The 25,147-nt window shown below is 34.1% G+C and overlaps 1 protein-coding gene across 2 annotated transcripts in view; it reads right to left on the bottom strand.

The window, feature by feature from the left end:
• The window catches only part of GRID2 (glutamate ionotropic receptor delta type subunit 2), a 1,416,273-nt gene that overhangs the window by 553,868 nt on the left and 837,258 nt on the right, over nt 1–25,147 (bottom strand). For both annotated transcript variants that reach the window (XM_057728577.1, XM_057728578.1), the window contains 3 exons: nt 16,708–16,761; nt 7,388–7,561; nt 274–435 (listed from right to left, as the gene is read on the bottom strand). In XM_057728577.1, the coding sequence (XP_057584560.1) occupies nt 274–435; nt 7,388–7,561; nt 16,708–16,761 (390 nt within the window). The remainder of the gene's footprint in view (nt 1–273; nt 436–7,387; nt 7,562–16,707; nt 16,762–25,147) is intronic.

The raw sequence follows: 25,147 nt of genomic DNA, 5'->3' as shown, positions 1-25,147 counted from the left end.
TTTGGGATTAGAAGGTGTAAACTATTACATATAGGATGGATAAACAACAAGGTTCTATTGTATAGCACAGGGAACTATATTCAATATCCTGTGATAAACCATAATGGAAAAGAATATTAAAGAAAGAACGTCTATATGTGTATAATAGAGTCATTTTGCTGTGCAGCAAAGACATTGTAGATCAACTATACTTCAATAAAACAATAAAATTAACAACAACCAAAAAACTAATGGATGAATTAAAAAAGAAAAGAAATGCTAGTCAGAAGTTACCTTCTTGATGGTCTCCAGCATGGAACGCCCTCCCTGCCAGGGCTTGGAGTTCTTTCTGATACATGACAAACTAGCCATGCTGTGCCATTTCCGGTCCTCCAGCTTCTTATGAAAAGCATTAGCAAGCAGAAGCACCGTGTCATATATGTAAAGGTTTGAAATCTGAAAAGATATCAGACAGTAATCATTAGAATCATTGATGCCAACCATCAAGAATAAGGAGAAAATCATCAGCTCGGTTGCTTCTGTTCATGTCATAGATGGCTGGTTTACTGGGTTATTTATTAAGCAGAAGGTTTCTTTTTTCATTTTCTGGGCAATTTTGTTACTGAGAATGAAGTCTTGTCTGATTGTATGCCTCAATTGCTTTTTCAGCTTATTTAGGTGTGAAAGAGAAGATAAAAAAGAGAAGTTTCGACAGAGGCAAGGCTGTTAGTGTCAGACCTTAGAAAATCACTAGTCCTTATTTCTTTCTGAGGAGGTAAGGATCTAAGGGCTTAAGACTGGAAGGGCAAATTGAATAATACATTTTCTGAATATGTCAAGTTTTTGCATTCTGGTTATTCAGATGGAGAAATATCAACTTGATCTTACATAGAAGATGAGTGTAAAAAAAAAAGGAAGCAGCCATCTGCCTGCATGTTTGTGCCTATGGAGATTCAGTAATGAAAAAACTGAGAGGAAAATAGCACCATTCACAAACATTACAACGGTCAAGGGTCTATACAAAATTATATACATGTGCATTGCAATTAGCTAACATGACAAATACATAAGCTATTACCTGGGAATGTGTGTTTACATTAATGATTTCTTCTAAGGTAATCATATTATTTTCCACTACATAGATTTTAAAATGAATTATACAAATGTTTGATAAGCTGTATTGCACTCTTACACTTAAGTCTTGCCAGAACCACTATCCTCACTGTTAATTACTGATGGTGTTTATTTTTCAAATAAATTAGAAATAATATTTTAAAAACACAGACACCAAGAGATATCCAAGGTCAATAACAGTGGTTAAATAATATAACAATGTTATATTATTTCCTCTTTGAAGGAAAAATCTAATATAAAATAAAAAATAAGAATTCAACATAGCTATAAAAATTAAATTGATTAAAAGCATTTAAATTTTCTCAGATTTTTAAGAGTCTTATCACGTTTTTTTCCTGAAAATAAAGGGGACAGTATTTTGATTACCCTTTGCTTATGATTAATCATGAAGGAATCTTATGAAATTTTCTGCCCACATCACAGCATGGTACTAAGCTTCAACTATTAGGATGATGAGAGTTTGATAACATGAACAACTGTTAATAAGCAGTTCCTAATAGTGTCTTCTGAGTTTTCTTTCATAACTAGGTAAATCTTTAACCTTTGTGTTTGTAGACCTTTCTTTAAACAGACTTTGAACACTCTTATGCACTAAGTGAAATTCCAGTTTGTTCTTTATAAGGAAATATTAGGATAGGCTATTCTCATTCTCATCACTCCCTCCCCGTGTCCCAGCCACCAGATAATTGCTAGAGGGACTAGGAGGGATGGCTGCAGTTGACAACAAATGAAGAGTGAGACATGACACTGAAAGTAAACGATGAATAAAACTTTATCTGAATTAGACTGTGAAGATCTAAAAGGTAAACGCAGAAGAAATGTGGTGGATGAGCAAGCTGTATTCAAAAATCCAGGGCAATGTTTTTGATGATTTCTCAATAATATGCAATAATCTGGCCTTTTCTAACCTCTTCTGGCTCCACTGCCCCAAACTCGCTTGCTCCTAGCAACCTAGCTTTATTTTGTTTCACCCTCTGACTGATCTCTTTAAGTGTGCAGATGAGACAGGGTGAGAGCATCTTTTGATGTCTCTTTATCTTTCTCCAGCTAGTTAACTTCCTCTCCTATTCAACTCATGGATCACAAACTGGGTGAATCCTACCCTGACGACTTCTCAGGATTCTCCCCACTCCCAGGCCAGGTGGGGAGTCCTCATTTTATCTCCCATACCACTTGGTGCATACCTCCACTGAGGCGTATCATAATGCTAAGATTTTTTAAAATCTGCTTTTCACACTAGAATATGGGTTCTTTCTGGACAAGGGCCATACTGTACATATTTTTTTCCCTTTGTATTTTTGTTTCCCTCATTTTTTATTTCCTCTTGACTTAGCCTAGAGCCTAGCATATATTTGGTCTTTGATACACTGTTGTCAAGGAAAAGAAGTCAAAGAAAAGAAAGCCAAGTTTAACATCAGGGACGTTTAATAGAAGTCAAGATGTGAGAGACCTGGCAACCTAGCTTCCATCCAAACCTGACACTTCTTACGGCACAGTCTCCTCTACACATCTTGAGGCACATACGTTAGCATCCACGATGGACTTAAGCTGAGTGCTTTGTACTCAGTATGTGACAGGTGTTTTCAACAAATGACGACCTCTCCTCATTTGCCCACATCCTAAACTGCAGGATCAAAAGGGGGTGATGAAATTCTCTGAGCTCTCTATTACCCCTTATTTTACTTCTTTCTCAGGCAAGTGCCTATTTTCTTTTGAGGTTTGTGCTCATTTCTATGCCACACATTATAGCCCCTTTCTGCCATTATCTACTGACCTCTTGGTCACTCTTTATTCATGACTTCCCCCTCACAGTGATCCCAAACTATCTCCTTATATGAATAAAAGGTCACTTCAGTTTCTACACAGACGACCTTCACGTCTACTCTGGCCATGACCAACACAAATAACTATTTACTAGACACAAATGAACAACTCCTCTAACATCTTAAACTCCAGTATGCCACCATTTGACCAATCATTTCTCTCTACCTACTGTTACTATACTTGTTTTCTGACTTCACTGAACCATCAGCACCAACCTCCTCTACATGCCAACCTTTCAATATCTGACACCTTCTCTGTCTTGCCCGGAAACATCCTCTTTCCTTCAGTTGTTTATCATCTGGTATAATTTCTAGGCTGCTCATCATCTCCACATTCTTTCTCTGTCTTTCTCTTATTTTTTGGAGTTTCTGTTGAAAGTTTAGTACTCAGAACTAACACGTTATTGCAGATGTGAGCTGACTAGAAGAGAGCAGTATAAGACGTTATCTCTCTTGATTTTAGCAAAATGCTTCTGACGCAGAGACCAGGATTACATTAGAGTGATCTGGAGCAAATGTGACTTCTGTTATGCTCAAACGAAGTTTGTCTTCATCTTAACAGCCTTAAACTATAAAACCAGTTCTCATCCATCTAGATAAGGATGAGAAATCTGTACTTGACTTTGAACCTATACTTTATCTCTGTCATATTTCAACTTTTAGGCATATTATTCAGCGAATATTAATTTGAATCTTGATGATGTAACACAATGTAAGCTTTCTCCCCTAAATTTATGTCATTTACAAATCTGATAGGCATACTTTATTCATTTCCATTTGTATAGTTACAAACATTTTGAAAATATTAGGCCCAAGGACAGACTCTTTGGAAAACCATAGAGAATTCCTTGTACTTCAAGAGGAGAATATTTATCAGTGTGGTTTAAATGTTTCTCTAGTTCTATACTTCTCAAACTGAGGGTAAAAGAAGCTCTGGTGATAAGTTGTAGATATTAAAGGTACTCAAAGCTACAGAATACGTCTGGGGCATGTTCTAGGCTTATCAATTTTGTTTGAAGATCTGGAGAGAAAACAATGTAATTTAACTGAGAAATTATTTGATATATTACTTTTAATTTTAAAGAAACTCATATGTTTTATAACTTTTAAAGATAATAATGACACTTTAATATATTTTGAACTTTTTAAAAAATCTGAAGCCAGAGTGTTTACCATCTTCCCTTCTTAGGAGGCTTTGGTGAAAATGTTTGAATGACATCTGCTTATTTAGACTTTTTAATGTCTTCCCATAAGGATTTCATAAGAAAATTTGTCAAACACTGCATTAAAGTCAATGTACAATAAATAGATTTATGACATTCTCCCAATCTAAAAAAATATATTAAGTAGGACTTAGTTTGGCAGTGCTTACTCTTACGGAAGTCCTATTATCTTATTGCAAGTTCTCCAAACCATGTATTTAATAATATATTCTACAATTTATCTAAATATTAATTTTAGTGTGTTAAACTCTGGTTGTCAAATCTTTTTTTTCCTTCCTTTGGAAAATTGGGACAATTCCAAATGTCTTGTACTTGGGTTCTCTTCTCATGTATTTCTCTAGTATTTCTAAATTACAATATTGTGATCATATCTACTGGTTTATTTACTGCTCTGAGCAATTATTCCTCAGGCCTCATTTTAGTGCTGTAAGGCATATTCTAACCATCGCCAAATCCCTGCGCCTTCTAAACCAGTGGCTTACTTTTCTTTTAATGACTTTTATTCTAATCTTTCCAATTTGAAGACTTTTTTTTTTCCTAGATGGAGATAACAGAAGCAAAAGGATTTCAGTGTTTCTATGTCCTCTCCATTAGCAGCCAAGCTAACATTAGTTTCATCAAGCAGTAAATGGCTCACTTCCTTCTTGCTTCATATATTGCTAAAAACTCTAGCTAAAAGGTATCTTTAACATGTATTTTGCAACTTCAGCTAATCCTGGATTTTAGTCTTTTTGACACCAATTTAAAGACTGAGGAAACTTGTTTTTTGTTCTTTCTAAGTCTCACTTCCCTTTCCACATACACTGAAATGTTTAACAGCCCACAAATCTCTACATGGGCTCACTGTACCCTCTTTTTCTCTGTTGTATCGATTATTGTGATTTTAAAGTTGAGTGTCTATTTTTAGAGCTGACCTGAATCATATTTCCATATCTTTTTTCTGGGTTTGATTTTTTTAAATTGTGCCCTGCTGATAACACGTAAGTCTGTCTATGGTCTTTTTATCTGCTTTGTTTTTATGGGCTCCAAGTTGAGAGGGTTGCTTTTCTTAGGGAACCCCCTACTCTCAAGTTTTTAATAAGTACTTTCCTTGTTGTTTTCTTTAACTTCGGTGAGATAAAATAAGCACCAAGGCAAGCCTCTATATCAAATGCTCTGCTTTTAGTGGAACATTTTAAATTCAAGAGCCCTGCATTTAGACACTTCATTATATAAATCTTCACATATAAAAGTTTCTGTCAGTTTTCCTTTTATATATTAAACATTTAGTCAAATTCTATTACATATAATAGAGATGTTAATATGTAATAAATGCACAAAGAAAAAGTAATCATCCTGTTTTCTTCTATCAGTGGTTTTGAGGGGAGCATGGTGAAGGTATAGGGCAGGAGAAGTGGTGATTCCAGTACATCCTTAATTCATCAGATAGGTCTGGGGATATAAAGATAAATAAAACATTTGTTCCCTGATTTCAAGGAACTCATTAATTGAATCAGAAGGATTGTACTTTTAGGAAAATGTGCTTTAAAATACTGTCTAGGGGCTTTCTGGTTTCCCAGTCTGTACATTTCCTACTATCTCTTTTGACAGGAACAGCGTTTAACATCTCATGACTTTCTAAATCAAAATTATTTCATGTTTTTCTCTATTTAAAATTCTATCATTTCCACACGAATTATACTCATGACCAATTAATATGAAAAGATGGGTCACTGGAAGTATAAAACTTAAACCTTGTTTAAGCTTGAGTAGCTTACTTTGACTCCTGCCTTCTTATCAATTACATTGAAATCCACAGATACTTACAGAGGTGCAAAGCACCATGATAGGTATGATGGGGGAAAGAAAAATAGACACGTAGTTAATGTGATTTTATGATGCCTGGTCCTGGAGGGAACCTATTCTAAAAGAGCTTAAAATTTAGTAGGAAAGTTCTATGGGCAATGATCCCGGAGCCAGCTGCCTGGTAAATACACATGGCTCATTACAATGGTAATAAGTATGAAGAAATGGTTAGATAAAGGGCAATTTATCTAAAAACATTCAAAGCTGACTAAAAATAGGGAAGCTGTGGTGCTATCTTTCAAACAAAGAAGTAGTTATGCCAAGTCAACTTATTTATCTAGTATTATTGGGAATGAACTAGTTCTCCTAGGATTATTTTTCCAACCTTTTCAAACTAAACATCTCTGTACTAAAATGCTTTTGATATTAAACATTTTGAAGGAATAGGTTTCTAAACTATATTATGTTTTTTTAATTATGAAATTGACCATGACTTTAGTCTTGTTGATATCTCAGGGATACTGTTTAAATATTAACTAATATACTAGCAATATACTACAGTGATACCCTTAGGAACTGCTTTATGAAGAGTTGTTTTATGGGGAAAGTCCTGCTCTGATAGGATATTTGAATTAGTGTATCTGTTTGATTTCTCTCTTCTCTTCTCCTGCCTAGCTAGAGTGCTTCTTATGGAACCTATTCTGTCTATGTGCCTGCCTTTGTTAAACCTCCATCCAGTTGACATATTGAGATCTCCAGTGCAAAGAGAAATAAAACAAAAAACTCTGATAGGATTTTCCTTAAGAAAAAGAAATAAGCTCCAGGTGAGTATTAAAAAGGCATTCTTACGAGTAAGCTTCAGGGACTTTGTGTTCTTTATTTTGCTCCTCAGAGACTGTATTCATTTACTTTCAAATTCTTTGCTGTATTCTGAAGAGCAAAGATTTCAGCTACATTCCATCTGAGGATGGAATGGATATAACTGTATAACACTACAGCAGTTTTTGGATTTCTAAATATTTTTTTGGTAAAGTTCTTGCAACCGGAAATCCATCTTTAAAAAAGAATAAACTTCTATATCCTTGTTATACCAGAAAAGGCAAGCAAATTTATTAGCTTAATAATTTGGAGTTTGGCATTAAGGAGTATCAGCCACAAATTTGACCATGAGAAATGTTACCAGTTTACTTGCTGAAAAGAAAAAAAAACATTTACTTATTATATTTTTATTAAACAAGTAGATATTTTGCTGTAATGAGGTCAAAATGATCAAAGACAGATTCTTAGCACTCTCCCTATCAGACTTACAAAATTGCTGGAAGAGGAAAATCATTCAGAAAATGGAAATGTGTATAATTCTGAATGCGATGCCACTGGGAAAGCTCTGTCTACTACTGCCCAACAAAACATCCTTGAAGAAATATCGAGGCACTTAGAATATACCTCCATATTCTGAGCAAATGGATCCTTTGGATCACACAATGTTGAAGATATTCGATGGTTGCCACGGAAACATCGCTGACTTATATTCTGGGGGACTGGAAATGTCTGCCGAATGATGGTTAACCTTCCAATTGACCTTCTTACAAGTTCCTGTACGTCCACATCATTTATTTCCTATAAGAAAAGAAATGCAAGAATTAGAAATGCTTTAATATAGTAACAGGAACACAAAACAATTAATGAGTTGTTATCTGGAAATGCTAAGAGATTCTGTTACTGTAATACATTTGCGTAATGCTCAGCCCACATTCAAGTGAAAACAACACACGTTCATTAAAGTAATCAACTGATTTGTAGTTGCTGTCTGTGCTTTAAATTATATGCATTTATGTATATAATTAATTAATGCCTAAATAATTTTAAATGGAGCAATTGACTTAAACACATTTTATTAATAATAAATTTATAATATGTTGAACAATTTAGAAAAATATGTGTTGTCTAAACATTGGAAAATTTGCAAAGTAAGTTGCTATTACACTTAATTATTCATTAATAGATTTTAAGGTACTTTCACTACCTAGGAAGATAGTTGTAATGTAAGAATAATATATGTTGTTCTTAGCAATGAAAAATAGGGTTCTTAAATAAGACAAGTTGAGAGAGAATTAGGAGATACTAGTTTTTAAAAGTTTTCCCAATTATTTCTTAAAACTGCTAGTGTTAACTCATACATTTCTCTTGGTAAAGAATAGACAAAACAAAGTACTCACTAACTGTTGAATGGATAATTAGTATGTAATTGTGTTCTTAACATAAAGATGAAAAATTCTGTTGATTAATATAGTATGAACTCCAGTGATGTTTACCCAAATTAATGCTAGTTTGTATATAAGCATTTGCCCAACACAAAGAAAGGCATTTTTTACTTCTCTCTCCCCACCACCTCCCAGCTCCAGACTTAAATTTTAAGATTTGACTCAATCATGGATGTAAAAGTAATAAAAATAACATAATATTTTTATAACATACATCTGTCTTAATTGAAATTATTAGAATAAACTTTAGTTTTAACTCAGGCTTTACTTAGATACGTTGTGCTCCATGGTGTCCATTTAGAACCTTTTAAACTTTGGAGCCTTTTAAACCAATGAAGTCTTTGTAAGTAACGTATTATTGGTTTCAATAGATTATTATGGCAACAGAAATAAAAGATTTGACATGGGATACATTTTGGACTACAGTGAGCGTTTCTCAGTTTTGTTTCAAGTAATTATTACAGAATAATGAAAGAGAAAAAGATGATTTACAAGTGTAAATTTTCTTCTGTCGTTACTAGACTAATCACATATTATTTTTATGGCATATATTAGCTTTAAAATTCATCCTTTATTTATGATCTTTATGAAATATAGATTTTTCTGAAAATAAAATAACACCTGCCATCAGCTATATCCAGTGTAATATCTTGGATTTCCAGTCGATTAGTCCTTAACGTACCATAAAAAATGATTTTTCTCAGTTTAAAATGCCATCTTTTTCCTTTAGTGTGTGTGTGTCATTTCACTGGCCACCAAAATTTTTATCTGGCAAAAAGCAGGTCACTTTTAAAGCCTCTGTCACCTACTCACTAAGTAAAATTAAAGTGTCCATCAACTACACTTTAAGCCTGAACTTTAACCAGAAAACTTTTAATTATTATTGCTATTCAATTTCTTCACATTTTTAAGAATTTCATATTGTGTAGACAGGAATTTTCTTTTAAAAAGGCAGTGAAAAATTCTACCACTCTTTGCATAATATTGACTAAGTTGTGTTATATAGTCTTTCTTTAGCGATACTAAGATTTACCAACATTTTGTCAAACAGCACCATTTGTATAAGCTTCCCCCATGGTGAACTACAAATCAGCACATTAGAATAAAAACATTTATTAAGACCCTAATATATTTTGAGCAAAGTACTAATAAGTACTTTACCTGTTATTTCATTTTCTGCTAAAAACTATATTCTGATTTAGATACTGTTATTTTCATTTATAAATAAAGAATCAGGGAGACTAAGCTCATCACTCAAAATACCCTTTATTCATAGAATAAGTTTATAAATGTCATGAAAAGAGACACTCTCTGAAGTAATTACAAAAGAAATCCACTTTACTTTACAGGAAACTAATATTCACAAGTGATAGGAATTAAAACTATAAAGATATATTATTCCAGCATTTAGTAGCCTGATGATTCTATAAGGAATGATAAAGTCATCTATCAAGAGTGAGAGTCTTTAAGAGGACTATTTTTAAACCCACAAAAAAGGATAGTTACTCTAAAAGCTGAAGTTCACAGATGTCTAAGTGACTAAACTATATCTGAGAAAATGTCAATTTGAATTGAATATATTTTGCCTATTATTATTTGGGGAAGGGAAAAGAAAGTAATTTTCTGGGAGGAAAGAATCTGCCATTCTGAATGAAGCTAACAGACAGTCCGTCTCAAAAAATTCACTTGCAGTTTTAGTTTTGACACCTGATCTCAAAAATAGTTTGATAGTAAAATGAAAACTTGATTAGACAGCTATTTTATATTTACAGAACTTTACTTCTGCATTCCAAAAGGTGCACTTCAAGAGTGGCAGATGCAATGTTATATAAACACTGGAAGCCAAGTGAATATTTAATCTATTAAGAGATACTCTTAAATGAAAAATAAATCTGTAAGTAAACTGCTTTTATTAAAATATGAAACTATTGTATAATCTATTAGAATCTACGTCATTCTAAATGTGCTGAATTTTTAAAATGTTTAAGTATCTGGTTTTTAAAAACAATCATATGAAGAACTAGTTTCGCACACACTCTACCAAGCCCCCTGTACTAACCAAATACTCTACTCTATAGAAAAATATACAGAAATTTCCTGAGTTTGAAAGATTTAAAGAAGGTAAATTATTAAATTATTTGTCCTTTTTGTATTTTGATTTGAAAAAGAATATTTGTGAAATAAGAATATGGCAATTAAAAATGAACAAATATGTTTTCATATACCTAATTTCTCTCAATTTTTCTTCTTTACGAGCAAGACATGCAGTCTTTTTTTCCCCAATTTACATGGATAATCAAAAATTATTAAGAATCAACATATCCGAGAAAAGGTTTTTATCACTTTACTGTGATAATTTAATGTAGGGTGAACTCTGAACTGTGTGAGAGCCAAGGAAAAGGAGAAAGAAAATATCTGGTAGGGATACAACTCCACCAGAAATAGTCACTTCCCAGAACAAATCATTTAGGAGAATTGGATCACTCTTGAATCTCACAGGAGATTAGCTTTAGGCTTAAGTTAATAGAATTCTGGGAAAGGAAAGACTCTCAAAATCTATTAGATCAGATGCCAATCTATATTACATAAACTATTTCAGAGAAGGGACCCCTTCCTCCTTTTCCCATTCTTTTATCTCTTAACATCTAATGAAGTTCTTGGCTCATAATAGGTATTCATTAAAGGTTGATAAATAAAAAATTGAATGACCCAAAGCAATTTACAGATTCAACACAATCTCTATCAAATTTTCAAGGGCATTTTTCACAGAACTAGAACAAGAAATCTTATGATTTGTATGGAAACGCAAAAGACCCCAAATAGCCAAAGCAACCTTGAGAAGGAAAGATGGAGTTGGTAGAATTAGGCTTCCTGACTTCAAACTATACGACAAGGCCACAGTGATGAAGACAGTATGGTACTGGCACAAAAATAGAAAGGAAGATCAATGGAACAGAATAGAGAACCCAGAGTTAAACCCAAGCACATATGGGCCCCTTATCTTTGACAAAGGAGGCACAGATATACAATGGAAAAAAGACAGCCTCTTCAATAAGTAGTGCTGGGAAAATTGGACAACCACATGTAAAAGAATGAAATGAGAACACTTCCTAACACCATACACAAAAAGAAACTCCAAATGGATTAAAGACCTACATGTAAGGCCAGACACTATAAAACTCCTAGAGGAAAACATAGGCAGAACACTCTATGACATACATCAAAGCAAGATCCTTTTTGACCCACGTCCTAGAATCATGGAAATAAAATCAAGAATAAACAAATAGGATCTAATGAAACTAAAAACTTTTGCACAGCAAAAGAAACCATAAACAAGACAAGAAGACAACCCTCAGAATGGGAGAAAATACTTGCCAATGAAGCAATGGACAAAGGATTAATCTCCAAAATATACAGCTCATGCAGCTTAATACCAAAAAAAAAAAAAAAAAAAAAAACCCTATTCACAAATGGGCCTAAGACCTAAATAGATATTTCTCCAAGGAAGACATACAGACAGATGGCCAACGAACATATGAAAAGATGCTCAACATCACTAAGCATTAGAGAAATGCAAGTCAAAGCCACAATGAGGTATCACCTCACACCTGTCAGAATGGCCATCATCAAAACATCTAGAAACAATAAATGCTGGAGAGGCTGTGGAGAAAAGGGAACTCTCCTGCACTGTTGGTGGGAATGTAAGTAGGTACAGCCACTATGGAAAACAGTTTGGAGGGTCCTTAAAATACTAAAAATAGAACTACCATATGATCCAGTAATCCCACTACATGGCATATACCCAGAGAAAACCATAATCCAAAAAGAAACATGTACCATAATGTTCATTGCAGCACTATTTACAATAGCCAGAACATGGTAGCAACCTCAATGCCCATCAACAGATGAATGGATAAAGAAGATGTGGCACATATATACAATGGAATATTACTCACCCATAAAAAGGAATGAAATGTAGCTGTATGTAATGAGGTGGATAGACCTAGAGTCTGTCGTACAGAGTGAAGTAGGCCAGAAAGAGAAAAAGAAATACTGTATGCTAACTCATATATATGGAATCTAAAAAAAAAAAAAAAAATGGTACTGATGAACCCAGTGACAGGGCAAGAATAAGGATGCAGATGCAGAGAATGGACTGGAGGACATGGGGTTGGGGGGGGCGAGGGCGAAAAGGAAGCTGGGACGAAGTGAGAGAGTAGCATAGACATATATACACTACCAACTGTAAAATAGATAGCTAGTGGGAAGTTGCTGTATAACAAAGGGAGATCAACTCAATGATGGGTGATGCCTTAGAGGGCTAGGACAGGGAGAGTGGAAGGGAGTCACGGGAGGGAGGGGATATGGGGATATATGTATAAATACAGCTGATTCACTTTGGTGTACCTCAAAAGCTGGTACAAGAGTGTAAAGCAATTATATTCCAATAAAGAGCTTAAGAAAAATTGAATGAATGGCAGGATTTCACCAAACCATCTTCTAAAGATAGATACCTGAAACTTTAAATATAGATGTTGGGGTGCTTTAATAACTTTACCCATTCTAAATAAAGCAGATTTTAGCAATGATATTAAGCAATGTACCAAGTGGTGTAATTTGAAAAGATTATGCTTGTTGTTGTTGTGTTGCTGATATGTTTACATTCTTCATGCTTTAGCAAAGATGATCTTTTAATGCTTCCATAAAGATTAATATTAATGTGAAATAATTATACAAATATTATGAAATATGAAACAAAACCAACTGTAGACTACAGCAGCAGGAAAAGAAGCAGAATGGCAGCTTTCTGCTTGACAGATTAGTGGTGAGCAGTTCAATTAATCATTAAACTAGAAAAAACAAAAAATATTCATTATACATATAGACTTTTCAAATCACAACAATAACAACAACAACTTCTCCCTAACTATAGAACTAAGCAGTCATTAGCAGACAACAGTGGCTTAAACTGTTTAAACTGGAAGTCAGGACACCAAAGGTCAGGTTCAGTATCATCAGGGAATAGAAGGGTACTTATAGCATTATGCTTCTTGCTGCTCTATACAGTGTATATATCTTCCTATCTGAATTTCTAACTTTTATAAAACTTAAATAAAGTGCTAGGCCATCTGCTTCAGGACCCTGAAGGGATGACAGTACTTATATGGAAAGGCTGTTCTGTGCTGAATTGACTGATTGCAGGGATAAGATAAATATCAGTACCAACTACTAGCATATGATTGATTACACCATATGAACTAGCACAGCCTTTCATTATTATAGCACACAATGCAAATGAAAAAAATACACTGTTTCCAAGTTTCGACATCAATTTGTATCATGATGCACAATGCCAACTTTGATTTATAGTTTCTCTCTGAGAAACTATTGGTGCAATAAGATTAAATAAATGTTTGCAACCCATTTTAAAATTAGCAACAAAATAGTAGCTACACAAACCAAACTGGTGAGATTCATGATTTCCATGTTCAATCAAAATGGGCATTTGCATGTTGTTGGGTTTTGTTGTTGTTGCTCCTTTTAAAGTTTATTATCTTCCTAGCAAATTTGAGAAATCCATGTTTCTTATTTTATGGGAACTTGGGTAAATTATGATTCATCCATTATAAACAGGCCTGTAAATGAAATAAAGGTAGCAAGACTCAAGTTTCCTGAGGCATATTTCAGAGAGAATGGGTGGCTGAATGGAATAATATAGAAGTAAGAGTGCTGACCACAGACACATGGAAAGATACTTTTTCTTAGGGATGAAAATATAGAAAATATGCTTGATCTCTGAGTTTTAACCTAGTTTAAAAAAAAAAAAACAAAATAACCAACGTGTAAACAGTGTGGGCTGTGCACATAAGATTTTTCAAAGGCTAAGTTGTATTGACCTGCCCCACCTAAAATTACATCTCTGCTCAAGGACTACTAAGGAGAGCTGTGGGTAAAAAAGAGATAAGGGTTTCAGTAACGGTAAAGGTGAAATTACAGTTACGACAGTTTACAGTAGGAAACTAAAGTGTGAAGGAGGAGAAAAGAACTGAGGTCTTCTATACTGTGTTCTATACTTCTAACATTTATTGAGTTATTTACCAGTTAGATTGCTTTGTTTGTGTGGATGTTTATATATATATTTAGTTGTTTATTTCAGAATAGTGGCCCAAATTATGGAACACTCATTTAAAGACATCATTTGCCCTCCTAATATTTTATGAGATAAAATTTAATGAGAAGTTCAACAAAATGAGTTATAATGTTTACAAAACATATAGTAAAATAGAAGCTATTATTCTTTCCATGATATTCATCATAAAGAAATACATGCTGCTCAGTCTAACTTCCTCTTTATAATATGAAGGAGCAATTTCTTCCACAGTGCAAATTGACAAGCAGAAGACAGATGGCCACTGCTGTTCTGGGAAGCTCTCACTACCTGGGTTCACACTTTTAAGATTCAAGTATAGCTTCAGAAGTTAAGTTGAATATGGAAAAAGAAAGTTAATTCAGGGGTCCCTTCTGCAATCTTACCAAAGAATAGAAAAGAATGGGCATTTCCATGTATCAATTATAAGTATTAATTGGTTTGATTAATCATGTCTCTAAGGGGACAAGAAATCACTTTTTCTCCCTAGTCATCAACGTTGACCTAAACAAGTAAAATGGCTCCAGTTTGTTTTATATCAGAAAATCTGTGTGGTCTATTCCCCATCAGAAAGTGGGTGTGAGATAAAAACAAGGAATTAGGAGAGTTCTCTATTTCAACAAATAGTAATCTAGAAAATAATAAGCTAAAGACAAAAAGTAATAGAATAATGGCTCCTATAAGATTGAAATTTAGGTAGCAGAAATTTCAAAAATATAATCTGTAAGGAATATTATCAAAAAGGAAAACAAAGCAACAACAACCAAAGCCACTGGAAAAAACTTGTTTTAAATCCCATTATCAACTCTTAATAGTTGTGTAATATTTGACAAATTGTTTATTTTTCTGCAAAGAATCTAAGGTTCAAATAGAGATGAAAATACCTAAGTTGAAAAGTTATTATGAAGGTTTGTTAAGTTTCCCTTTTCCCTTTACTCTGTCCTGATGTTTAGTCATTTTAGATTGACTTAAAAATGTCACTGAAAAGCAGATCTCACATATACACATTGTCTGTGGGGAATCTCAGAAAAGCACATCTTAGTTTGACATAAGAAATACACTGATGAATCATGAAGACCTATAGTTTGGCAGACCAAAAACAGGCTTATAAGATATTTCCAGTGACTTTAAACTGAACTAAAATGAACCATCAAGGGAGGTAAATTTCCATCAATGAAGCGTGGTATAGGAGAAACAACTTGAAACTAAGAACCATTTTTATTTTTCTGTGTAAGGAGCAGCAAGTCATATACTCTCTATGGACCCCATTTCCTCAATACTTCATAATACTTTTTAGTATTCAACAAAATAATGTGTGAGAAAGTGATCTGTGAACTTTAATGTGCTCTGATCATTATTACAGTACCATTTATTGAGTGTCATTTGTCAGACACTACGTTAAGAGCATTAGATAATATTTCACTTAATTTTCAAGTAAATGTTATTATACATACCGTACAAACAAAATAAAACCTGAGGCACAGGATGTTTACATTAGATATCCATAGTAACACAGCTAACCAATTTCATAGCCAGGATTGAACCTAGCTAGCTGACTGCAAAACCAGAATTCTTGCCCAAAATACTACTTTGCTCCTGAGACAAAATTTATTATTCTATAATTCAATATTTGGTATCTATTGATAAATAAAACATTAATTTTATTCATAAGTAATAGATACATTGAATACTAGATCTCCTTGATCTCATTATTTGTCCCAGACTGATCTGCTTATTGTCCTTTCCAACTCTGACTGGCAGGTGCTAATGGAACAACTTATTTCACTGGGCTCTCATGCTGTAATACTGTACTTTTCATCTTATGCATTGTCCTTACAAAAATAAAAAAACTTTCACAAGGAATTTGACAAGTTGGTGGATTTTAAAACAGTTGTATTTCTTTATGAAAAGAAAAACAATCTGCTCTTGTTTATTCTTATTCATGTGCTGAACTATTTAATCCACTTGTAAGGGGGCGGGATATAAAAGTTCTAGAAACAACAGTTAAATACAAATGGAACACAAGCCCTCCACTGGAAGGAATTCACTTTGCTTACAAAGAAGAACTGTACTTTTTATAAAGATGATCTCCCGACGTGGGCAGTGTGTGCCAACGGAAAAGGCTAAAAGACACTCAGTGGGGGAAGACATTCTCCATTTATTTTATTCATACAAAGCTCTTTGTTATTTTTAAAAACTCCTTATTCTATTTTTATTTAACAGCGTCCACTCAGTAAGCTGAAAGTTTACTTTGTGTTATGTTTCCTGTGAGAAATTTAATGCCATAGGAAATGCTGTGACTATACATATGAAAACAGGACCCAGAGTTGATAGTAAGGTTTAGTTGGCTTTACCTCATTTATAATGATCCAGTGACAGTCAAAAGCAACCAAATTAGTCTCCACAACCTGAAATAGAAAACAAACAGGCTATCAGTCAGCATTAATTGTGAAAAACAAACCAAACTAAAAAGATATACTTGGAAAATGGCAAAAATGTATCACATGTTAGAAAGGTCTCTGTTACTCTATTGAGGATGGAAAACAGTTATAGTACGCTCATCTTGTAAGTGCAGGGTAGACTTTCTAATTAAGTTTTAAAATATAATTAATTAAAAGCCTAGAAAAACAAAGGTTTCAATTGAAAAATAATATAAATAATAATGTTTAGTGATTTAACTGAGAATAGAGTTCAAATCACATTTCCTGGTCCAAGTAAACTTTGATGAACTTCTATTATCTACCTAATAAATATCTAAGTACATATCTCTTCATAATCTGGCTCTAACTTAACATTCTTACCTGCTGCTTTCCTGTGTATATGTTTGTCATTGTCTTGACAAAGTAAAATGCTCTGTGTTCTGAAAAGGTTTGTGTATGTGTATTCTAAGGAGATCCAATTGTAAAATTATCTGAATGTAAAGACTAAAAGTAATGGGCACTATATTAGCACAAGCTATAGGTGGGTAATTTCAGTAGTTTTGCTCATAATATGAACAGAAAGAAAACTTATGTAAAAGAAAAAGTAAATTATATATAGGTAGCAATCTTGACTGAATAACTTTGGATAAATTCATTCTAAATGATCCTTAGCTTAGGCCCTTGTGGTAACCCTTGTACACATGTGTGCGTGTGTGTACAGAGGTAGCTTTGTATCAAAGTTTCCATTGTATCCAACTTTATCATACATATTCTAAGACATGTTCTTATGATTCATGCCATGGAACATATAGATATATGTTAGGTTAGACTGTTTTATAAGAGATTACTGTGTTATTTTCAGCAATAATACTAAAAGATCGGGTTTTAAGTGAAGGTGCTTTCTAAAAACTAGCAAAGAATTGTTATAAAGTGTGAATTACTTTTGGGGGTTAGTCTTTGTCCTACTGAGAAATGCCTACTGAAAGACGCACTGCATCACAGGAAACACAATAGGAAATACATTAACGCAATTAAATACTTTCTTAAAACATATAATTATTTGCAGAATTTTTTTAAATTTTGTATAAATTTTATACTATTTCCATATATATTACATAGATTCTTTTTTTTAAATTTTATTTATTTATTTATTATTTTTTCGGGGGTACACCAAGTTCAATCATCTGTTTTTATACACATATCCCCGTATTCCCTCCCTCCCTCGACTCCCCCCCCACCATCCCTCGAGTCGCCCCCATCCTCCCCGTCCCAGTCCTCTAAGGCATCTTCCATCCTCGAGTTGAACTCCCTTTGTTATACAACAACTTCCCACTGGCTATCTGTTTTACAGTTGGTAGTATATATATGTCTGTGCTACTCTCTCGCTTCGTCTCAGCTTCCCCTTCACCCCCCGCCCCCCCAAACCTTGAGTTCTCCAGTCCATTATGACCTTACTAAGGTGCACAGATAATATATTATCATAGAAGTGAGGACATGTTATCTATTTTTAAGTTATACAATTATTGTCTATTTTTTTTTTGAAATATGCACGTTCAACTTTTAGATGAAATAATATAGAAAATATGACCCATGGCAGTTTTCAGTTTTAGCTAAAAAAACCACTTTAAACCAGTAATAGCATCCCTTATTTCTAATTTTATAATTATTTTTCTTTAGTAATCTTAGACAAACCATCAGTAATTTATTAGCAACAAAAAATGTTAAAAACAAATGGGACCTCAATAAGAATTTAAAGGAATACATCCAGAGACTCAGATATAAGGAAAATAGTGCTATGGATTAAAAAAGAAAGATATGTTGTATGTAGGGAAAAAAACACATGACTGAAATACAGAAATAGGAAGAATTCACAGAAAAGAGAAATGAAAGCCAAGATATAGATTGAAAGCACTTCTGAAGCAATATTAGCAGTAGAATGAAGAGATGACTCAATTTAGCTTAAATTGTCCCTATTTCAATAATGTGTACCATGTGGCAAGATTAAGCAAAACTTAGTTTATGAGAATTCTGCATCAACCTGTGGAAGTTTTTAAGTGAAAAGGCGCTTTGTGGAACAGCACTTATGAAATATGTAGAAGGTAAGAGTTACAATGGTAACATGGATAGTTTGTCTAGACCAGAAAATTTATTCATCTTTCATAATCTCTGTCTTGAAATAAATTTGGGGGCAAAAGCATGAAACAGTCTACAGGTGTAGGCTCAGTCCTGTGTTTCAGGACAGGAAAAAGGCAAATATTTCACCTGAGGCCATGACTCTACTAACTATACCACCATCCTTCACTTAGGGTTGGCAGGGTTACTCTTGCCTTTGGTTTAACTCATGCATACTAAAATATAAGACACTTTGCAGTATACATTTGAGATGAGGAAAAAAATACGAGCATATCACTACAGATACAGAAATAAATCATTTATCACAATAGCTCGGGTTCATGGGAGCAGACCCCACTCCCCTACTCCCTGATGTGGTATTGTGCTGACACTGAAATAAACCTCTGTTATGTTCAGACATTGCATTTTGAGTTTACTTGTTAGAGTAACCTAGCCTATCTTTTTATTGCAGTGCATTTTTTACTAATCTTAGCCATACACCTTTCTCTAACCTTAATACATTTTAATAAACATACTTAATAATTTTAAATTCTGTGATTTTATAAAAGCATGATTTCAAAACTGTTCTATGTTGTTGGCCTCTTCCTGAATATTGAATGCTCAGGACTTTTTCATGAGCTCATTTTTCTTTGGGGAAGGAAAACAAGTTATACCAGAAAAGTATTTAAGAATGAAAAAGTATTCTCATCCCTTTAATTATATAACAGAACATACATGTATACACAACAAAAATCTATGTATTACTGCAACACCATGCTATAAAGAAACTTCGAAACTTTTTTATTGCTGTGTTGTACAGAGAAAGTTAATGCTTCCACTTATTATCTCAGGAACTTTCCACTAAAAGAGGAATATAATTTCCTTAGGTCTAGGTTAACATCTTCATGCGTAAGCAATGAGCTGGCATGACTTCTCTGATTTTTTATAATTGAATGTTACTGAAAGTGAGCACTGTAAAAAGCCACTAATTAAAAAGGTAACTGGTATCTGGAATGGAAGGAGCATTCAGTAAGGGACATAAAAAGACGATGGGGACTTCAATAGCCTCGACCTTGGAAACCTAACATATATCTATTTATATTAGGCGTATATTTATATATATTATTGATATCTATATATAATCTACCACTATATCTATACTAGTATGTAATATAAATATATGTATATATCCAGAGAAGTAGAATTTACAGTAGAGTTGAAAGAAAAGGTAAAAAGGAGTGATAACATTGTTTATGCTTTTCCCATCTAATCAAATGGAGCTAACATGTGGTGCACATTCTTAGGAAAGACATATTTACATAAAAAGAAATTCTCAGTATTTGTGTAGATAACAAATGTCAAACAACAGTTAAAAATCTGAAATCAATTCACCTGACAATTTTTAAAAATTTTATTAATATTAATCACTTTCCATTTGATATACTTTAGCCTAAGTAATGTTGTATCAAATTAATTGCATTACCACATGAAGGACTGAATTATGTCTGGATAAAGGATTGAAAAGCGATTGTAAGATATCCTACAATATTTTAAGCCTTCATATTTATTTCCAGTTATACTAGAACTCAAACAGAGAAAATTGGTTCTTTTGTCTTCTTTACTTAAATAGCACATCTCCTATTTCAGCAGTAAACATATTTGAAGTCAATGAAAAAGATTAAGCAACTTGATTGAAATATTTCCTTTTTTTCCATGGGAACCTATTTTATATCGGAAGTCCATCACTGTTATAGTTGTTTGGTCTCATTCTGTGGATTCTTATAAATGTCTAGCAAGTTAGTACACCATAATTGTACTATTTAACCCAAAATTTCAAAATTTTTGATTGCTATGAAATAATGACGGTCCTAAAAATAATGCGTAGTTTATTACTGTAATAATAATAAGCACTGCCCAAAAGATCACATTATGCTTGGGCTATCAAAAGAAAGTGGCAGGTCAGTAAGAAAAAACTAACCAATGAGGACTCTAGGAGGGTTGGTTACAAAATAACAGGAAGAAAGGCAGTATGGATTTTTCTCCTCATCTGCTTCTCTCCCCTCTTGCCCCATGCTTTTCTCTTATCACTACACATGTAGAGGGAGCTTAGTGCATATTCATATAGGGTTGCCACCACATCAATATATAGTAACATAGTTATAACAAATGAGGCTACCCCGCCTCCCAAGGAGCCGAGCTTACTTTAAGAGAACTGAACAAAAAAGGGGGAAAAAAATCAAGTCCTGTCAGGAAGACAAGCGATGAGTAAGGACAGACCATCTGTCACTGGCAGGAACTTTAGAACTTCTGAAGCTTTAGAAGAGCCCGACAATTTATCACCATGTCTTCCATCATCCGTTCTCAAATCTTTAGATGTGCTAAATATAAGACAATCCGAAGCAAAGAAACTGCCAGAGTGTGTATCTCACTGGTAATAAATGTGGAACAGTCCCGACGAGCACAGAGGACAATTTAATTGACTCAACAATAACAGCAGCGTGCAGTTTTTCACTCAACCTTGTAGCTTAACTAAATTAAGCTCACTCCCTTTGCAAGATATACTACATACTACACATTTATGCAAAGGGTTCCTGTGCCCTGTGCACCTGCAGCAGCAAAGATATCAGGTGTTTGCTTCCTATTCCTGCCCAGTTCAAATCGTCAACTAGAATCCTCTGAGTCACTGGCCTGCCTGAGGAAAGATACCAGCAGTGATTTGGAGCAAGTGGCCAGAGAAATACTAAAAGCTACTCCCTTCCTGGCTCCTCACCTACTGCAAGACTTTACCTTATATCAGCATTTCTAGAACTGTATTCTGTGGGACACGATTGCCACTGAAATTTGCAAGCGTTCTGTAGCCAAACAGATTTAGAAATGCCAAATTAGGCTAAGTTAAATAGATGTCATTACTGAATTAATCCTCAAAGCTTTTAACAGGTTAATATCAACACTGAAATACAATTAACATGAAAGTCATATTAATGCATAATATTGTTTCATATATGATAATTTTGAGCATATGGTTTCAGACTTATGAGCATGAACTCTGAAGTCAGAGAGTTTTCTCCATTTTCTTACAGTGTAATGTTGACGAAATTACCAATTCTGTAAGCCTCAGTTTCCTAATTTGTCACTAGGGTTAATGATAGGGTCCACATAATCGAATTATGACAAAGATTAATTGCAATGATAGCACAGAGTAAACTCTCAATAATTACCAACTCCTCATATGCTAATGAATGGGCTTTATGGACCTCCAAGATAAGATATTTGGAATTTAGCATATTCCGAATGATTCTGACCACAGAAACCCTTTTTCCCCACTACAGATCTCATGGGATTAGTACTTTGGGGGAGATGTAGACTAGAATCAGCGCTAATTTAGTCACACATTTCTAAGAATTCTAAGATTTTATTGAAGCATCATGAGGAATTTTGTAATTTTAAAAGCATGACCTTACAAGAATCCTACAGAGAGTAAAACTAACAAAGGATATTTTTCACAAAACAAAACCATATATTAAAAAAGTTGAATTACCACATTTTATGTAAAACCCAAATGCATATGTAATAGTTCTGACAAAATAGTGACAGTCATTTTAATCTTTTTTCCATTCTAATTAAAATAAGACAAAACCAAACCACTATCCTCTTTCCCAATAAAATATAGAAAGGGTATATATCATGTATGAAATTTATAGTGCATAGCAGATTTTTAGCAAGGGATTCATGGATTTATAGTACAAACTCAACATCCATTTGCCTGAGTATCATATACGGCTAAATTGTACTACCACACACTTCTGCTAAAAAACACAGTATAATTAAATACTATAATTCTCTGAAATGCAGAGTTTTAATACAAAGCTCCAACCTTAAGGCACACTAAACATGTACGTGACTTTGTTTTGTCTTTGACTTTAGCTTATTTGGTTTTTTGTTTTTCTTCTCTCTAGAAGAACTGAAGCCACAGTGTAAAGAGACACTAGAGTATCATTTGTGTAGATTCCATTTTTAAATCCCAAATCTATCCAGCAGATGGCATCAGTAATCTCTTGCTCTGAGAGTGGGCAACAAGAGGATATTCTGAAAAGACTGTCTTGTTTGCATTTCCCCTGGAGCTCAGCATGGATCCCCAACTCTCTTCTGTTCTTATCCAAGCAGCCACTATCTGCCATTCCACTCTGTGCCTTTTGCATTAGAAACTCTGCTCTGATCTTCCAGCTGGAAGACCACAAATACACTTTCATCCAAATCCTCTTGCCATTACTGCCAAAGTTATTTCATAAACGGATATGCTAGAATTATTGTTACTGCTGTGCAGTTGGGTCTTCCCACACCCCCTGGGAGATGGAAATACGCCACTGCTGAGATTTGGCCAACAGTATGCTACCTGCTATGCTTCTTAATGTGGAAAGATGGGTGCTAACGTAAGAAAATAGAGAATCTGTGTTCATCATATGGCATAGACCACACTCCTGTGTCCTAAATTATTGGACAGTGATTAAAAGTGAAGTCATGATTTCAATACTTTGCCTGATGAAGATATAAATAAACATTTGACAATTATTTCCAGTGTGGGAGACCACTGTGTTACTGTTTTAACTCTTTGTTTCTGCTTGCATTGGGATTCTTTTAGATGTCAGCTGTAGTGATTAAAAGTTCATTATCCCAAAACAATTAAGAAAAGCAGTGTTTGTTGAAGGGCCACTCATTCCTTGCCTTGTCTGTTTTATCATATTCTAAAATGGTACCTTTTAGCACAAGACAGGAATTACATTAAAATATTTATTTCATTTTACTTTATTTTTTTTAAAGCTAAATGACCCTTGGCAGAGTAAATTAATTCTGAAGTATAACTGGCCAAAAAATAAGTATAAGTTCTCACTTTGATTTTGATCAGAGCTTAAAATGATGATTTAGGGACATTTTGGCACTTAATTGCAAGGTTTTATGATAAGGCTTTCTTGGTATCTTGAAGCAAATAAAGAAAAAAAAAATCTTATAGAGAAGTCCACTGATGACTTCAAAAGGCAACATACAGGCCCTTCACAACTGTGAACTTTATGCCTGTGCTCGGTTCCTTTTGATCTCTTCTCTATCCTCTCTCCCTGACAAAGCATTTCTCAAAATTCAAAGACTGAAACACATGTCAAATCCTTTCCCACCCCCACCTCCCTAACCCAGGCAGTATTGTCCCCCCTCTTGCACTCTCTAACACTGTACCTTTATTCCAGCCTTGATTAAATAGTGGCTGTAAGGGCGTCCTGTGTTTTATATCACCCTTACTCCCTGTGCTTCAGCTGGACCGCTTTCTTGCTGGTCCTCAGTATAGTTCCATCTTTGCCTTTGCTTGGCCTCCTGGATTGGTTGCTCTTCCGCCAAGACATGCACTTGGCCTCTCCTTCCCTTCATCTAGCTTCTTGTCTAAATGTCACTCTATCAGGCATGCCTTCTATGGTACCCATCCTGGCTTCACCCATGCACTTATCCCACATCTCTCTCTCTCTCTCTCTCTCTCTCTCTCTCTCTCACACACACACACACACACACACACACACTTATTTACTGTCTTTTTGTGCACCAAAATATAAGCTTCACAGAAGTGAGAATTTAATTTTGATTACTGGTCTATACCCTTAGAATAATCAATGGCAGATCGTAGGGTTTCAATAAAACTTGTTGCCAGGCACAAGGCAAATTTTCACTAAATGTTGTTTGTGGAGCAAAGATAATTATATAGCCCAGCTCATGTTTATACATTTGTGGATCCCTACTTCACCTAAAATTAAACCATTCAATAAACCTGTATTGAGAGGAAGTCATTAGATGGAACTTAATTTCAAATAAATTAAATAATCAGAAAATGACCCAATTTACACTTTATCAACTGAGGAGATCTTGATTATTTTCATAGTAATGAAGTTTAGCAATATTATTTCAAATCTCCAAAGTCAAGTACCTCAGAATTTGGAAGCTATGGGTATTAGAAAAATAACATAAAATTTGAGTAACTGGGCTTGAGTTTAAAGGCTGGGTCTTTTTATTGACAGTCAGATATGTTACTTACTCTGAGTCTCAGTTCCCTGATTGCCTGAATAACAGTTTTTTTTAACAGATGTATAGTGAGGATTAAACGGATGAAAGTATCTAAAGCACCTGTAACAGTATGTGTTGAAAAATGCTGGTCTCTCTCCTTAATTAACCCTCTTTCTCTTTTTTACTCAGGTTGCTGCAGTAATTTTGACAGTATTCATAGGTG

This window comes from Hippopotamus amphibius, chromosome 3 (genome assembly GCF_030028045.1).
Source record: "Hippopotamus amphibius kiboko isolate mHipAmp2 chromosome 3, mHipAmp2.hap2, whole genome shotgun sequence".
Lineage (NCBI taxonomy): Eukaryota > Metazoa > Chordata > Mammalia > Artiodactyla > Hippopotamidae > Hippopotamus > Hippopotamus amphibius.
The sequence above is the reverse complement of the archived record's forward strand: the minus strand, read 5'-3'. Positions and strand labels throughout refer to the sequence as shown.